Source organism: Miniopterus natalensis, chromosome X (assembly GCF_054644295.1).
Source record: "Miniopterus natalensis isolate mMinNat1 chromosome X, mMinNat1.hap1, whole genome shotgun sequence".
In the NCBI taxonomy this organism is placed as follows: Eukaryota; Metazoa; Chordata; class Mammalia; order Chiroptera; family Miniopteridae; genus Miniopterus; species Miniopterus natalensis.
Window position 1 is genome coordinate 95102231 of NC_142103.1, and position 19013 is coordinate 95121243.

A 19013-nucleotide genomic window follows, 5' to 3' on the forward strand; every position below is an offset into this window, starting at 1 on the left:
CTGTTACCTGCACAAAATATCCTTAGCTGCTGGACTGGTGATATAAGTTGCAAATGAGTGGTGAACAGATCAACAAATGCTCCAGGATAAATAATGAAGAGAAAAATCCCAAAGCCATTAAATCGAACTTGTTCCCTAAGAAAGCACATAAGAAAAAGAAATTTACTACTAGTATTACATTTGTCAAATTAATAATGTATGTAATCTTAAAACTTCCCACTGTACTTCACATTCTTACTTGAAAAACAAGTCTCTCTGGACAGTCAAAAAGTTATACCTACATATATGATATAATCTATATGTATTTACAATAATGTACAGATTTAGTCATCTGTGAAATTACATTTTATAAAATAGAGCACTCTGAAATAGACTTACAACTTCAAAATTTTTAGAAACCAGTATGCTAAATAACTTGAATTTAGTCACATATATAAAGAAAAATTTAATATTTCTAAGAGAAACTAAAAAGCATGTTTATAGTTTACTCTGAATTATTTTCTGAGGACACAGTAGAAAATATAATTCAAGCAAATTATCTAAATATTTATATTTTCTTAGCTATTATAAATGAAGGTAGAGATTTATCTAAGTTTATTCCTGTTGAATTAATGTTAAACTAATTACAATTAAAATACATAATGCTCAGCCTTCCCTTAGGAGAACTACTTATCAATTCATTCTCTAAAAATGGAATTACACTTAATAGCCTCATAAAACTGAATACTCTAAAAAAAAAGCACTATCTAAATATGTTGTGCTATCGCTTAGTACTAAATATATGAGGACTGTAAAATTCACTTTATCTTGGCAGTTGTGATTTTATAAAAAAAATTACCCACATTATACTGTGAATTATTAAACTGTTAATAATAATGCTTTTATATGTAAAACCCTAAGGGCTGCATGCTAAAAATGTGGAAGCAAAGGTGAAAGAGATAAAAAAAAAATAAAAGCAGCCACCCACTTAAATCACTACATGGCACACCTGTATAACAGTATGTGCTCTGCCAAGATAATGGTTTACTGTCAGTCTATAGACTCTTGTTGGGCCCACACACTGAAAGGATAAAACACAGTCATCAACATGTGCGTTCCTTATGGCAGTAATTATCGGCGGTGAGGGGGAGCTGTGACTCACCTTCTCCCTCATCATGATCTTATAGGTTTAGGAACCTTTAAAATAGTCAGCTATAATTATAATACATTTGGGTAGTCATGACAAAAAGAGGGCATGATACTCGAAGCAAGTCCCAGGACTCATCCTCCCTTATCTTCTTCTACTTGGGTGTCTAGATAGGCTATGACATTTGTTAACAAACCCAGAGCTTTCAGTGTACAGTGGTACCTTGGTTTCTGAACGTCTCCGTGGATGAACATTTCAGGTTATGAACGTTGTAAACCCGGAAGGAAATGCTCCTGTTTTCGAACCCGCCTCGGAAGTCGAACATGCCCCGCGGCTCCCGCTGAGGGCAAGATCCTGAGGCCCAGCTGTCGGCTGTGGATCCCTCGGCTTCCGAATGTTTCAGAATGCGAATGGGCTTCCGGAACGGATTACATTCGAAAACTGAGGTACCACTATACTTGCTCTAACTAGCGGAGACCATGAGTTGAAGTAGGAAAGTATTTCAGCTGATAAGCCAAAGAAAGTACTAAGGATGAAATTCTTGAAGCACCATGAGGATATAACCATGCTGGCAGAGGGCAAAGGATAGAAAGACCCAGATTATAGATATGCACATGGTTGACTGAGCATATTCATCAATATATAAATCTCCTCTGCAAAACAGAAGGTACCTCAAAATAATAATCATGGATATACACTGGGTAATATGCACAGAAAGAAAAATATCAAATGTAGCAGATTTTAGTAATAAAGCCTCCTAAATGAAAGCTTCTTAGCATGTAGTAGAAAGAAAAAGGTAAATATCATTACCTAATAGCTGCTATCCCGTGTCCAATTTCATGTACGACGCCACTAATGAGGACTGCAGCGAAGAAATAGGTCAGCTGGTTGACGGGTAAATTTATACCAGGAACCTGTTCACAGACACAATGATAAATACACACTTGGGCACCAAGAAACTATGATGCTTACTTTGTATTAAAGCTTAAACTTCCAAGCTGAAAGCTCTATAAACTAAAAGTAATGTGAATATCAATGGTTCACTTTTTCATTTCTATCATAATAAAAGTAAAAACACTAGGTTTTTGAACTAGGCAGCTTTTGAACTATAAGCAAAACACCAATCTAAAGAGAACAGGAAACACCAGGTTAAAAGTTGAAATTTTAGTTTCCTGTAGTCTCCATCACGGGAAAGAATTAGAGAGCCTGGCAAAGAGCCAGGGGCCAAGGAATGTGAAGTGACACTGAAGGGTCAGCTGGAAGCCTGATTTGGGAATTCTTGTTATAATCCCTAGTTCTTCCTCTATATTGTTATTGCAGGGTTCCAAGTACTTATGTGAGTAATATAGGATATCCCCATCCCCCATCAATGGATTTCCTTTTAGTATTCTCAAGTTATATGAGTTGTTAATTAAAGGCAGTGTAATAAAGCGCCTTCTTGGTATGGAAGCACTAAGCCCTCCATTTCTTTGATTCCATCAGTTTGTCCAGTACATTGGTAGTAGCAAAGTGATACATAAATATTATATTAAAATTGAAATTTAATGCAGAAGGTAAGGCATCTGGAACATACATACACATTAAGGATCTGTTAAGAATCAAGAGCTGTCTTACAATCATGTCCTCCTAAGATGTTGTGCATATATACATCATTGCATACGCAAGGGAAGTTTGCCTTTTAAGGGCTGCATGGTAACTTATTTTTAGATACCCAAGAATCTGCTCCTAAGATAAATAATCACTGGTTACGGAGAGATTCTATAAATTAGGCTAAGTGGAGCATACCAGGCATCAGTACTATACTGAGCATCTATTTCTCACAGTCCAGGAGTTGGGACCCTGACGGTATCCTTCTGGAGGAACTTACTTCTTTCTGTTATTAATTATTGTTTTAAATTAAATATAAAATACATTTAAGGCAGGAAAACTTGAAAACTCAAAGATAAATAGAAGCCTATAATTTTGCTCCCAACACACACACACAAAACCATTCTCAATGTTTTAATGCCTGTCCTTCCCGTCTTTTCATTGCACATTTTAAAAAATTGTGCTTTTATTATAAATATAGTTTTGAAATCTGACCCTTTCATTTAGTAGTTTCACAAACATTTTCCCATGAGCATTTTCTGATTCAACATGTTTTTAATAGCTGCATTGTATTCTATGGAATAGATTGTTAGGCATTTAACTGTTTTAAAAGTTTCTGCTCTTATAAGTACTATAATAAACATATTTGGACACATATACCCAAATATTGGCAGGGTAAAATATACAGGCATGGTTGGTCCAGGCTCCAGAGAAATACCTCTTGGGATAGACATTCTAACTCCATCACTAACTAGGTAAGTGATCTGGAGGAAGTTCGATTATTGCCCTAACACTTCAATTTCCTCATTATTAAAATGGAAATAACCACATTTACATAAAAGGGTAATTTTAAGGATTACATGAAAAAATCCTTGTCCAATGTTTGAAATTATGCCTCACAGAGAGGATAACAAATGCTATTACACAAAATTTAAAGGACTTTCATACATATCAAACTGCTCTCTAATAGCAGACCTTTCCATAACCTTGGGCACGCTCATTTTATTCAAATCTGCAATTTGAAAGAAATAAAAAGCATCCCATTGTTTGATGTATATTTCTTTGATCATTATTAAAGCTGAGCTTTCTCCCTACTTTTGACCACCGAGAGGTCTTTTGAGAGTAGCCTAGTCATGACTTGTCCATTTTTTCTCCTAGAGTGTTCATACTTTTCTTATTCATCTATAAGATCACTTCAAATATCAATTATCAGTACTCTGTAATACATCACAGATGTACTTACATGTTTTTTGCCTTTAATTTTTTTTTTCTTTTAGTTGTTTGATATATAAAAATTTTATGTAATCAAATCTATCAATATTCATGGTTTCTGCCATTAGTTTTATGCTTATGTTTCCCTCATTCTGTGTTCATATAAACAGAAACCTGTTCTTTCTTTTCTAGGTCTTTTATGAGTTCATGTTTTAATTTTAATTCAACTGGAATATATCTTTGGGCACAGCAGAGGAATTTCACTTTTAAGCCCCCTTTCGTAACTGAAGAGGAGATTCAAACCATGCCGCTTAGATGGCTTTCTAAATTCATAAGTAATTCCAAGGGTCTTTTCCCTAGTTTTCATAATTATCACTTTTAACCTATACATAATATTTCATTGAATGACAATCTCATAATTTAACCATTTGTAAGTTACATATTGTGTTTATTTTCAATTCTTCATAATAATAAATGTTAGGAAAAAGAGCTCAATTCATACTATTTTTTCTATATTTAGGACACTTTTATGATGCTCATTACGTAAAGTTCTCTTTACCCAGGCCCTACTAAGCGCCTCTTTTCAAGAATATCGGTGTATGTTTTTCTACATACCTGGCTCTGCTGCCATGTTGTTAGGTGTCTTTCTATTCAGATTAGTAGTTTCCTTTTCTCTGACCCCTCTCTAAATTTATGTACTTAAGATTTAATTCTCATATATATTCCCTCTATATCACAAAGTCTCCTGGTTACCTTTATGTTAAATCAATTAGTAGACTTGATCCAATAGGACAGCAATTTTCAACTACTGCTACAAAATTTTTAAAAATATGCAATACCTGAGTATTTAGTCAGGGGCACTGACCTCTGTTCCCTTAGATCAGGGGAGGGGAACATCCAGCCCGCAGGCCGTATATGGCCAAGAAATCATTTGGTCTAGCCCTGCCAAGGCAATCGGAGGCAGACTCAAAATTCAATAAATCTAGGAGCTTTTTATATAGTTAATTTAAAAAAATTTATTTGTTATAAAATAATCCAATGTTTAATAATTCTGTGTCAATTAAGCTGATAGTTTTGTATGGCTGGTGAATGATGTTATAAATATCCAAATGGCTTTTGGCAGAAATAAAGGTTCCCAAACCCTGCCTTAGATTGTCAAATAAAAAATTACAACAGCCAACACAATAGCCGCCTGGTGTGAATGCCTGCCTTGAACCATAAATATATAGGTCATATAATAGAGTTATATCTTATTGGTCACATCACATAATAATCTTGCATTTGACTGGTTAATTCTTGGTATCAGAAATACTTATATACAAATATAGGCACCTGATTTTTTAAAAAGTTACTTTGGAGCAAAAGGGGTAGATAATTATTATCATTACTATTTTGGTAAATCAATCATAATTATACCTATTTTTTTGGTCAGACTGGCAAAAAATCTATTATTTGGTGTGCCACGGAATTTCAGTAAATAGTTTATGTGTGCCATGAGATAAAAAGTTTGAAAGTCATTGCAACAGGACATTGGTTCTTTCTTTTTATTATTTTATAGATGTAATAATGAGATAAAGTAAGGATCTGAGCATGTGACTATACCAACAGATGGCAGGTCTTATTTTCTGGCAACAGTACCCGACTGCCCATCTGTCTTGGCCATGATCACACAGGGTATTAGATGTACCAGAATACTGATCTCTCAACAACGGAGTGCCAGGTTTTGGGGAATTAATACTGAACGAGACTGTAGGGAATGACAGAGTAAACAGAAAGTATGTTCTCTAAGCTACCAGAGCTCATATCAAAGTCAGGAGATAATAACATTCTTAAATATACACAAATATGCACAGTGGACTACAGAGGGAAGCTGACTTCTTGATGGTTCCAAAGTATGACTCTCCTAATAAAGTCAGTATTTTTGTGAGCTCTATGAATAAACTGAGAAGCCAAAAGAAGAAATAAATTTGCCATTCTAATCCTAGTAGGTGGAAAGGACACTGATCACATTTCCTCCAAATCTGTTCTTTCTCTACTATTCTTTCCTGGCAAACAATAACCAATTGAATAGTCTGAGAGTTATCCTAAACTCTTCCTCCAGCCTCACACTCAATTAATGGCCAAGGCCTGAGAACTCCACTCCAAAAGATCCCTTGAATTTACCCCCTTCATTCTTCTTACCACTAATTTAGTTTAGATCTTTATCACTTCTAACATGAATCATTCCAACTGCCTCTTAAATGGTCTCCCCATCTCACATATAACCCTACTTTGGTTCATTTTGCACCGACTTGTTATCTCAGGCAAAATCAAACCTTCTTAGGATAGCCCTGTTCATAACTCAGCCCTACCTGTATCGTCCATCTTATCTCCCGTACCTTATACCTTCCACCACATACCTCCTAGACATAGGTCAAAGTTACTTTACGGTTGCTTGAAGAATTATTGATCTTTCTTAAGGGAGTAGAGCATGATGGCTCTGAGGTCAGTGGTGGCCATATACCAGCTATGACCACAGGCAAGTGACTTAACATCTCTGTGCCTTGGTTTTCTCATCTGTGAAACTTACTTCCAGCTTGCCGCAAGAATAAAATAAAATGGGCACAAAACCCTCACACAGGAAGCACTGTATATCAATTAGGTTTTATTATTACTATTATTATTTCCTTAGCCTTTCCATGTTATATGGCTCCCTCTGTTACTGGGATGCTCAATTGCCATCTTCCTTTCCCAGGCTAGGTGGCTTCTCCTCACCCTTCCCTTGAAGCGCTCCTCTACTCTCCCCAGCGCCAGGTACATCTCAGAATGCCTTCTCTCTGTTCCCACAGCACCTTATGCTCTGTCAAACTATAGCGCAGTCACAGCAACTCTCCCTCTAGACTAAAACCTCCATGACTGTTAGGATTGGATTTCGTTCCCTGTATAAGCAGGACTCAACACAGGGACAACAGGTGGAATACACTCATTAAATGTTTGCTGAAGAAACAAATCATCTCTTCTGAGGCCTCACCTGGAGAATCCTTTCAGACTCTAAGAAAGAGCTATTACCATAGGAGAGATTCTTTATCATTCTCTACAAATGACTTCTCAATTTTTCCATAGTGACCCAGCCTATAGAAGCCACAAAGAGATGAGCTAAAAAAAATCTGTCACGAACTCTTCGTCTATTCCATTAATAAGAATATGATTAAAAACATAACATCCATGACTCATGAAAATGAAAACTTTAAGTGAAAAAATTTGAAATAAAAGTTAGCCAATGATAAAGCACCCTTCCAACTCTAGAGACAGGAAGTGAAAAGGTATAGGGCTATCTATGTGCTTTAAAATGAGAATTATTATAAATAGCTCACAAAGGAGTACAACTCAGCACATTATTCTTCACATCAAAAAATTAGTGACGCCCTAACCAGTTTGGCCCAGTGGTTAGAGCACTGGCCCATGGACTGAAGGGTCCTGGGTTCGATTCCTGCCAAGGGCATGTACCTCAGTTGCAGGCTCAATTCCCGGCCCCAGTAGGAGCCTGTGCAGGAGGCAACCAATCAATGTGTCTCTCTCACATCGATGTTTTTCTTTCTCTCTGTCTCTCTGTTTCCCTTCTACTCTCTCTGAAAAAGCAATGGAAAAAATATCCTCACTCCTTGTGTGAGGATTAAAAAAAAAAAAATCACAGTGATCATTCAAAATGGTCTTATACCTTTAGTTAACCAGTGACATAGAAGCATGGAACAGACTGACAAATCTCTGAGGGAAGGCGGTGGGAGGGGGGAGATTAATTGAAGGCTTTATATGCATAAATGCATAGCCCATGGACACAGACAATAATGTGGTGAAGGCCTTGGGTGGGGGGTGGGTGCCGGTAGAAGGGGTCAATGGGGAAAAAAGGGGGTATCTGTAATTCTTTCGACAATAAAGATAAATTTAAAAAAACCAAAAAACTGATAAAGCAATGACCAAAAAAAAGGGTATTATCTGTTAGAGTATGAAAGCCATGAAGACGAAAGGGGAAGGGAACACTGCATAGGATAAAAATGAAATTTATTTATACATTCTAGAGATCTTAACTCATCAGGCTTATTCTTTTATAGTAGCAATCATTTAACATCTCAAGAAGACAACACGTAATAAATCAGGCTTAATGATGGTCCATTTGTTCTGTCATCACTATTACTGCTACCACTACATACTGCAGCAATTCCTTGCTATATTCTTACTAATATTTCTGTTTAGGCAGGTAATCTGAGAGATCACGAGACTTTTCATTTATTTGCATATTATGGCTAGGAGTTACGCTATGCAAATGAAGCATCTTTTATCTACGTTTCAACAGCGGCTTAAAAGCAAAACGAAGGCACTTACCACAACTTGTAGCACCTGTTCGTTGTGAAGTGAGGAGGAGGAGGAGGAGGAGGAAGAGGAGGAAGAAGAGGAGGAGGAAGAGGAGGAGGAGGAGGAAGAGGAAGAAGAGGAGGAAGAATAGGAAGTGGACGAGTCGGCCATCATTTGCGCCAAAGTCTGCATCAACGTTTTCCCCAGGAGGAAAAAAGAGCTAAACATGGCAATTACGCCAAACACCATTCCAAAATTGAACCTGTTTAAGAGGAAAAAATTGCATAAATGTACAATTCCTCACAATTCATGAACTAAAAACCTCACCAACCAGCCACATTTCATGGCTTCGAATTCTGTAAAACTGTCAATAGCTCTATCTCTTTTTTCCGCCCGAACTTCCAATCTGTAACCAAAATGCAGGCTGCAGTCTTTAAGCCATTCTAGTAACTTACATTTCTCTCATAACTGAAGAGGCTGAATATTCTTCCTAATAAGAAGTTTGTTTCGTCTTTTGCTCATTTACATAGCACTGTTTTGATCTTGTTCTCATATAGTTATGGAAGTTCTTTTGACATAAAACATCCATTCTGTTTTATCTACCAATTCTATTATTTGCATCTTATTTTAGCTGTATTTTGTGATGAGCTTATGCTAACATGGTAAAATTTAATGATAGTTTTTTCTTTTACTGTTTTAATAATTAGAAGTTACCCTTGTATCTATTACATTTTCTAACTTTTTGATAAGTTGTTTTTCAAGGAACTTGTCCATTTCATCTGAACTGTCAAATTTACAGGCAAATAATTATTCGAAATAGTTTCATTTAAAAAAAAAGTCTATAGAATCTTCATTAATGGTCCCTTTTCCAATTCTGATCTTTAGTTATGTGTGTTATCTTTCTTTCTTGATCAGTCATGGTAGAGGTTTATCAATTTCATTAATCTTTTCAAAGAACCAACTTTTGGCTTTGCTGATTTTCCCTACTATATATTTTCTATTTCACTGATTTCTGCTCTTTATTATTTCCTGCTTTTTATTTTATTTGCTTTAATTTGCTGGTGTGTTTACTGCTTTTTGATGATCTATTTACATTTAGCTCTACGCCACCTGGAGCTAAATTTTTAACAAAAAGAAATTTAGACAAAGTCCTCCTAACTCCCGTATTAGAAATTCTCTCAACTATAGAACCTGTCTGTCTCTAGGGTGTCCCAGAGATCATCGTAAGCCCCCTAACCATGAACAGCATAAACTCCATGATATTTTTATTTTTTAAACTAAAAGGGTGTGCCTGGCATTGCAAGAGGGCTCCAAGACCCCAACAATGCAATCTGGCTAGTCATTTTCCCACGTGGTTTGTGCATACGCCTTACAGGTTGTTAAATATTTTAAAAATTCTTCCCCTGGAAGAGTATCACGAAAGAAGTATAGGGGAAACCTGCAGACTTTTGGGTGTCCTATGATTCCTAGGACCCACGTTCCTATGTATGATGATGGGGGAGAGAATTCTCCAGGATTATTTTCCTGATGAAAAATGTTCCATGTTTTTTTGCTTTTCTATTAGTGTACAGTGTACAGAATAAAGCGCACAAGTCTGAAGTGTACAGCTCACTGAGTTTTTACAGATATGCACCCATGTATCTACCACGCAGATCAAGATATAGAACCTTGCTCTGGCTGGGTGGCTCAGTTGCTTGGAGCGTCATCCCAAGCACCAAAAGGTTGTGGGTTCGATTTCCAGTTGGGGTGCACATGGCAGGCAACTGACTGATGTTTCTCTCTCTATCTCTCCCTTCTTCTCTCTCTAAAAATCAATAAAAACATATTCTCAGGTGAGGATTAAAAAAGATATAGAACCTTGATTTTTAATGTATGCAAAAGCACAATGATGCAATCCCATAAGTTAATATAAAATGAGAACGTTTTTACACTGTCAACATTTTAAAACTCAGTAGTCTGGAAAATGATGGAAACAGTTCAGTTAACAAGTATTTCTCATGATCACAATGACTAATTTAAACAAACAAAAAAAGGAAAATGAAGCATACCATTGATAAAGCATCCTTGCTTTCCGCCGTCCCCAACTGTAAAAGGCACGATTGAAAACAGAAGTTTGCCATCTTATGTGAAAAGGGGAGATGCTCAATCCATTGTTTTCCAGCCAGTCTTCATAAGAATGCTTAAAATACACAGATGACTAAGAGAGAAAGAAAAGTTCAACATCATTCAATTTTGAAGAACAATTTATAATGTTTAAGAAAATTAAAAAATAGTATTTTCTATAGGAAAGCAAGATACTGACTTCCCAAATGCTAATAATTTTAAAGCTTTATGTTCATTCCTCAGTATATTAAAGGAAAGGCCTCACGCTAGCTGGTCTGCTGAAGTTAGGGTCTGGCAAACTATAGCCCATGGGCTGAATCTGGACTATAGCCTGTTTTTGTATTGCCTGTGAACTAAGAATGGTTTTTATTTTTAAGAGACTGTAAAAAGACAACAAAAAAACAAGAATATGCAACAGACCCTCTGTGGCCTACAAAGCCTAAAATACTATGTGATCCTTTATAGAAAAAGTTTGCTGACTGCTTAGAACAGCACTGTCCAATAGAAATATGTGAGCCACAAATGCCAGCCACATATATAATTTTAAATTTTCTAGTAGCCAAAATTTAAAAAGTAAACAGAAACAAATTAATTTAAATATATTTTCAACTCAAATCAATATAAAAAATATTGTACTGGGTAACATCAGAGGAATGGTGCTGTGAGAGATCCCCTTTCATCTCTCCCCTTGAAGTTTCAACAATTTGAACAGCTATAATTCAATAAAGGGCTCCCTGCTCAATGCACAAACATGTCTGAGAAATCCTCACATTGAAATATCTAAAGGTGGGCAAGTGGGAGCAAACCAGGAAGGCTAGAAAGGAAAAAAGCTGAGACTGGGGAGCTGGGAGCTCACTGCAGGGCTCAGCCTGGAAAGGGGAGGCATCAGATTGTGGCTGGCATTCCCTTCAACTGGGAGAAGCAAAGAGATTTAAAGAGCATTCCTGCAGGAGTGGGCAGTAAGAGCTGCGGCTGAGCCCAGTGACCTGGGCAGGGACGAAGCACAGAGGTATTCCTTCGGTTGTCTGACAATCGGCATACCAGACAGAGAAACAAGGCCACAGAGCCTGGCAGCCCTTTAACCTCCCAGAGCTCACCTCCCTCCACCCTTTGTGTTGGGTTGCAGAGCACATTATATGCAAACCCAAGAGCTGGTACTACAGAATCACTTTTTCCCTGAGTGACAGGCACACTCTGTGGCTAATCCCAGGGTTGAGTGGAGGCGCAGGGGAGAAAATGCAGAGGTCCAATGGTTGTCACTGACAGGAGAGCAAAGCAACAAAAGAGGCAGCCGGGTTCCTCCACATCACCCAACCACCACACACTAAAGCTACACTGCTGGCAGCATATGGCTGCAGGGCACAGCACTGGGATTTCATGGATTTGGAGCCACATCACCCCCCTAGTTCCCCTACAGGGTTGGTCCCCTGGGACTGGGACGGCCAGATCACAGGGGAAGCACCCACCTTCCCAGGAAGCACAGGCCATGTCCCACCACCCGTGGAGATCTGAAAAGCCAGAGAAGAGCAAAACAACTAAAAATACTGATGATTCAGGGCCACCTACTGGAAAACAATAGAAAGACTTCTTATCAATCTACTAGAGAAATGCCACTCATACATAGATGCCTAGACGGAGAAGGAATCCATCAAATACCATGAATAACCAAGGTAAGGAGGCAGTTCAGAAAGAAAATGGCAATTTAATGAGCTCAGAAAACAAATCAATAAACAAAATGAGTACTTTACCAAAAAGTTTAAAACTTTAAAAAAGAAGCGAACAGAAATCCTGGAGATGAAGAGCTCAATAAGAGAGATCAAGAATGAACTAGCAAGCACAGGAAATAGAGCTGACCAGATGGAGCAAAGAATTAGTGATATTAAAGACAGAAATCTAAAAATGACACAGAAGGAAGAAGAGAAAGACTTGAGCATTAAAAAGAAAAATGAAAGAACTCTATGAGAACTATCTGACTCCATCGGAAAGAGCAATATAAGAATAGGCATACCAGTACAAGAAGAGAGAGAGAAGGGGATGGAGAGCCTATTCAAACAGTTGACGAGAACTTTCCAAATCTACGGGAAGAGCTAGACCATCAAATCAAAGCAGCAAACAGAACACCTCAATCCAAAGAGGCCTTCTTCAAGGCACATTGTGTTAAAACCGTGAAAACTTGACAAAAAGAACTTAATAAACTGATGAACAGAATAGATTCAATGACATGGAAGCATAGGTGAGACTGACGAATGTCAGAGGGATGGAGGAGGGCGAGTGGGTGGAGGGGGAGAGAGTAAGCAACGAATTTATATGCATATATACACAACCCAAGGACATGGACAATGGTGGGGAGAGGGACTGGGGAGGGGGAAGGAACGGGGTGGAACAGGTCACTGGGGAGAAAAAGGGACATCTGTAATATTTTAAACAAAAATAAAATTTAAAAAATAAAATAAAATAAAAAAATAAAAATAAAAGATGCTCTCTGTTTTCAGAAAAAACACACAACACACACAAAAAAACTTAATGACAAAGAGAATTCTCAAGGTAGCCAGGGAAAAGAAGAAAGTAACCTATAAAGAAAAGCCTATTAGGATATCACTGGACTTCTCAGCAGAAACTCTACAGGCTAGGAGAGAGTGGAACCAAATATTCAAACTACTGAAATACAGAAATTATCAGTGAAGAATAATATATCCAGCAAAATTATCCTTTAGATATGAAGGAAAAATAAAGAGTTTTCTAGACATGCAAAAGCTGAGGGAATTTATCACTAAAGACCTCCATTGCAGGAAACACTCAACGAGGTTATTCTATCTAAAACAAAAAGCAAAAAGTCACAGAACTACGAGTAAGATCACCAAAAAAACCATACAGAATAAACAGAGATAGTTTGTGATAACAAAAACATAAAAGGGGAGGGGATGAAGGTCTAAATTTGCAAAGGAACATGGAGATAAAATGCATTGAAAAGAAAAAGTAGTAGTGTGTATTTGAAACATTTTTTTCATAAACTTAATGGTAACCACACACGAAATACCCAACACCGAGACACATAAGTTAAAAAAAGAGAAAACAGAGGAAAAAAAGTATGTAATACCACCGAACAAAAACAACAGACGGAAGCACAAAGGAAAAGAACCAATGGAGGCATTGAGCTATCAGAAAACAAAAGATAAAAAGGTTATAGGAAATCCTCACACATCAATAATTACCCTAAATGTAAATGGACTGAAGCCACCAATAAAAAGGCAGAGAGTAGCAGACTGGATAAAAAAAAAACAAAACCAAAAATCTAACCATATGCTGCCTTCATGAGACACATCTAAGCTACAAAGACAAAAGATAGTGGCGAATGATTCTCCAAGCAGATAGCATCCATAGAAAAGCAGGTGCAGCCATATTTATATCTGACAAAATAGATTTCAAGATAACAAAGGTAACAAGAGACAAAGAAGGACATTTTATAATGATAAAGGGGATACTACAGTAAGAAGACATAATGTTTCTCCATACATATGCACCCAATCAGGGAGCACCAAAATATATAAAGCAGCTACTCACAGAACTAAAGGGAGAAACTGACAAAAACACAATCATAATAGGGGACCTACATACGCCACTGACAGCTCTAGATAGATCATCCAAACAGAAAATAAATGAAGAAATATTGGCTTTAAATGACACATTAGACCAAATGGACATAATTGACATTTACAAAGCCTTTCATCTAGGAACAACAGATTATGTTCTTCTCCAGTGCACATGAGACATTCTCAAGGATACACTATATGTTGGGTCACAAAAACTAGCCTCAACAAACATAAGATTGAAATCATACCAAGCATATTCTCTGACCACAATTCTTTGAAATTAGAAATCAACTGCAAAAAGGAAGTAAAGAAACCTACAAATGTGTTGAGATTAAACATACTAGTGAAAAATGACTGGGTCACAGAAGAAATAAAAGGTGAAGTCAAGCCCGGCCAGGTGTGGCTCAGCGGTTGAGCATCGACCTAGGAGCGAGGAGATCGTGGTTCGATTCCTGGTCAGGGCACAAGCCCGGGTTGTGGGCTCGATCCCCAGTAGGGGGTGTGCAGGAGGCAGCAGATCAATGACTCATCTTTGATGTTTCTATCTCTCTCTCCCTTCCTCTCTCTGAAATTAGTAAAGATATATTTAAAATAAATAAATAAATAAATAAATAAATAAATAAATAAACTTTTAAAAAAGGTGAAATAAAAAGATATAGAGAAACAAATGAGAATGACAATAGGACATATCAAAACTTTTGGGATGCAGTGAAAGCATCTTCACAGGCCTATTTCAAGAAACGAGAAATTCCAAGTAAACAACCTAACATTACATCTTAAAAGAACTGGGAAAAGAACAAAAGTAGCCTAAAGACAGCAGAAGAAAGGCAATAGCAAGAATTAGAGCAGAAATGAACAAAAAGAATATACACATACAAAAAATTAATACAACAAAAAGTTGGTTCTTTGAAAAGATTAATAAAATTGACAAATTTCCTGGCTAGACTCACTAAGGAAAAAAGAGAAAAGACTCATATACACAACATCAGAAATAAAAGGGAAGTTACCACAGACAGCATAGGATCATACTAGGATACTATGAAAGATTTTATGCAACCAAATTCAATAACCTAGAAGAAACGAATAAGCTTCTAAAAATATATGTTTCCTAGACTGAATCATGAAGAATTGGAAAATTTAAATAGATCGATCAACAGTGAGGAAATAGAAACAACTACCAAAACCTCCCAAAAAATTAACGTCCAGGACCAGAAGGCTTCACAACAGTGAATTCTACCAAACACTCAAAGATTTGATACCTATCTTTCTCAAACTCTTCCAAAAAATTGAAGAGGCAATACATCCTAACACATTTTATGAAGCCAACATAACCCTGATATCAAAACTTGACAAGGATAACACACAAAAATAGAAAACTACAGACCAAGATCTCTAATGAATACAGATGCAAAATTCTTAAATGAAATATTAGCAAATTTAATACAACAGAGTACATTAAAAAAATAATACATCCCAATCAAATGGGGTTCATTCTGGGGGCACAAGGATGGCTCAACATATGCAAATCAATCACTAACAAGACAAAGGATAAAAATCACATGACCTTATCAATAGATGCAGAAAAAGCATTTGGTAAGATACAACATCCATTTATGATTAAAACACTAATAAATTGGTATGGAAAGAAAGTATCTCAACATAATGATGGCCATACATGACAAACCCTCAGCTAATATCATACTCAATGGTGAAAAACTGAAAGCTTTTCCTCTAAGATCAGGAAAAAGACAAGGGTGTCCACTCTCACCACTTTTATTCTTTTTCTACTCAGAAAAAGAAAGGAGAAAAAGATTCCTGCCCAGCCGGGTGTGGCTCAGCGGTTGAGCATCAACCGAGGATCCAGGAGATGAAGGTTTGATTCCTGGTCAGGGCACATGCCCGGGTTTCAGGCTTGATCCCCAGCAGGGGGTGTGCAGGAGGCAGCCGATCAATGACTCTCTTATCATTGATGTTTCAACTCTCTCTCTCTTTCCCTCTCCCTTCCAATCTCCAAAATCAATAAAGATATATTTTTAAAAAAAGAAAAAAAAAAGAAAAATATTACTTTTGCAACTGCAACAGAATGAATAAAATACCTAGGAATAAATTTAACAAAGGATATGAAGAACCTATATACTGAAAACTACACAGCGTTATTTAAACCTGCTTGTTTTCCAAGACTTGGAAAAGGAGAGTGACACACCCCTCCAGCAGATGTTCAGAGAAAATCCTAGAAGAATCAAGGGTGGAACAGCAGACCATGTTGGAAACAGAGTAGCAGAAAGTGCAGGCTCTGAAAACTCTGAGGTCTCTGCATTCCCTAGGCAGATACTCTGAATGAGAGTTAGGGTTTTTTTTTGCTCAAGGAATAGAGCTGTCTTAGGGAGCCAGGGGCTGTTACTGAAAATAATGTGCCATCCTGATCACCTCACACTTGACCAGAGACTCCAGAGGTTTGAAAAATTCTTTTTATTTTGGACTTTTGTCACACATGCAACATGAAGAAATCACGTGGCTTTGCTTTTTTCTAAGCAACAAAATCACTGATTAAAGAAGCAGTGGTCTGTGTCGCTTAGGACAGGCTAAGCACTATGCCAAGTGTGTGCAAAGGAAGCACTTGGGAGTCCTGCCTTCACGGGATGCAGATTCTGATTCCATAGTCCAGGAATGAGGACTGAGTGTCTCCATTTCTGAGAGCTTCCAGATGACACAGGCACTGCTGGGCCTTGAACTTCAGGTTGAGTAGCAAGGCTTTGTGTGGATGTACTAATATAATCTTCTCTACCATACTAAGAAACTCTTGCTATTATTACCCCTATTTTAAAGATGAAGAAACTGAGGCACTAGAGACTAATTTGCCCAAGGTCACAACCACTAGGAAGTGGGAGAGCCCAGCCCTTGCTCTAAGGACTCTACCGTGTAACCTCCTCACTTTGCAAGTTCAAATGCAACAAAGAAACAAGTATCATTCCCTTTTGTTATTAAACCTAAAACTCACAAACTAAACTATTTAAAACAGTATTCATGACGTGATTTTACTATTCGTAATTGGAATTTTTATTAAACATTTTTGAGAATTTATATGATTTTACTCCACACATAGTTACCCCCATCCTCCAATATTCAATTCCAAATGGTTGCTCGAACGATGTGGTCAGATGTTCACGATTTTTGCCACACTTCTCAAATAACTCGAGAATGGTCCATGAACGCAGAGTGCGTGTGCGCGCGCGCGCATCTAAACCCTTGCTACTAAGTATTGTAGCACTTGGGAACTGGCTAGAAACATAGAATCTTAGGCCCCGCCCCTGACCTGATGAATCAGAATGTGCATTTTAACCGGAACCCCAGATGATCGTGTGTACTTTAAAGTTGAGACCACTGATCTAAATCACTACTTTAGTTTCACTCCAAAGCCAGAGTCTCTTCAGGGTCGTGGCCTCAAAGACGATGAGGAGAAACAATGCCTTTCCTAGGCAGACATTTTATTTTCCTCCCTGGGGCACTGCCGCTGATTATGGCAGTACCCCGGCCCTCCCAAGACCACTACCGTCCCCTCTGGGCCGGACCAGAAGGCTGCGGGGCGTGCACCGCCCGGCACTGCGACTGCGACTGCGGCTGCTGTGCAGGCCGCCACACCCCTCCCGCGGCCCGCCAAAATTCACTCCACGGGCCCGGGCGCCACGCGGAAGGCCGCACGTGGGCATCAGCCGCATGGCTTCCAGCCCCGGAGGCACGAGGAAGGAGAAGAGAAAAGGCCTTGGGCCGCGCGCCCCGGTCCTGGCTACCGCGGGCTTGGGCCGTCGACCCGAGGCCCTCACCTTCAGCACCAAGTCGGCCAGGTAGACGGCAGTCCAGCCGCCCACCACCACCACCACCAGAGACACCGGGATCATGGCAGCGGCGGGGGCAGCGGAGGAAAGGCGAGCTCCGGCGTCCTCCTCCCTGCGAGCCGTGCAAGCCGCCGAACGCGCGGCGCCTACAACCACACCATCCGCGCAGGAACAAACCTGCTACCGGCTCCTTTCTCGCGGTGGCGCCGTTTCCCTCCGGCCTTTTCCGGTCGAACACGGACGGACGCATGCGCGCCGGAACAAAGACGTGGGGGTTTATTTTTGTGGGGCACTTGGGCGCCGTCGTCCCAGTGTCGGTTGGGCTGCTGCCGCAGGCCCTCTAGCGATTTCTTAGGCTTTGTCCCTCCCTGCTGTCGGCTCCTCGTTCTCTCAGGTTCTGGTCTCGGGTTTACTGTTGCTTTTTAATCTAGTGAGAGTTTGGAGTCACCAGAAGTAATTATCGTCCGCACATCCCAGATCTTGTTGTAGGTATTCAGGTTTAAATTAATTACCTTCATTTGTTCTTTTTATTGCAGTGTAATTTACATAAAGCGAAATCATAATACAGAAATCAACTGTCCATTTCGTTGAGTTCTAATAACTATTTGTATACCCTAATCAATATAAAGAACATTTCCATCTCAGGAATTTCCTTCATGGCCAATCCCCTCCTCCCTTCTTTATGTAAATAGAATCTACAATAGGCTCTCTTTCGTGTATGGTTTATTTTGCTCAACAAAATACAGGGTGGGGCAAAAGTAGGTTTACAGTTGTTGCTATGGAAAATAATACAATAATAAATAATAATATGCGGATAAACTGTTTCCCCTACTCAGAACTGTAAAGCTCTGAAAACCAATTAGAAGTTACCCTTATGTAAGAGATATTTATATTCCTAAAGGGAACCTTCACTTGCAAAGGTATCTACCTCTCTGTAACAGGAAGAGCAGAATGAATAAATCTCTAGAAACACTTATCAATGGAGAAGTCAAAGATTTAAACATGCAGAACAACCTTACCCTTGTTTACTGTGCTTTTCCTGGTCATATCCCATAACTGAAGATAGTATTTAAGGTGGTGGCTTTAGTAGCCATTTTGTAGACCTACTCAGTTTTCATGGATCTACAGGTTATTGAACTTTTTTTTCCTTCAAATCCTCACTCGAGGATATGTTGTGTGTGTTTTTGTTCTGTTATTTTTTTAGAAAGGAAGGGACGGGAGGGGGAGGGAGAA

The 19013-nt window shown here is 38.5% G+C and overlaps 1 protein-coding gene across 2 annotated transcripts in view; it reads right to left on the minus strand.

Moving 5' to 3' along the window:
• Positions 1-17949, minus strand: part of MBTPS2 (membrane bound transcription factor peptidase, site 2) — a 42989-nt gene extending 25040 nt beyond the window's left edge. Inside the window, exons 1-5 of one of the 2 annotated variants that reach the window (XM_087813352.1) lie at positions 17769-17949; positions 10303-10451; positions 8285-8516; positions 1937-2040; positions 8-135 (exon numbers count right to left, since the gene is read on the minus strand). In XM_087813352.1, the coding sequence (XP_087669478.1) occupies positions 8-135; positions 1937-2040; positions 8285-8516; positions 10303-10451; positions 17769-17843 (688 nt within the window). In that variant the 5' untranslated portion in view covers positions 17844-17949. The remainder of the gene's footprint in view (positions 1-7; positions 136-1936; positions 2041-8284; positions 8517-10302; positions 10452-17768) is intronic. The other variant, XM_016199374.2, reaches the window with a different exon arrangement.
• Positions 17950-19013: the final 1064 nt, after the last annotated feature.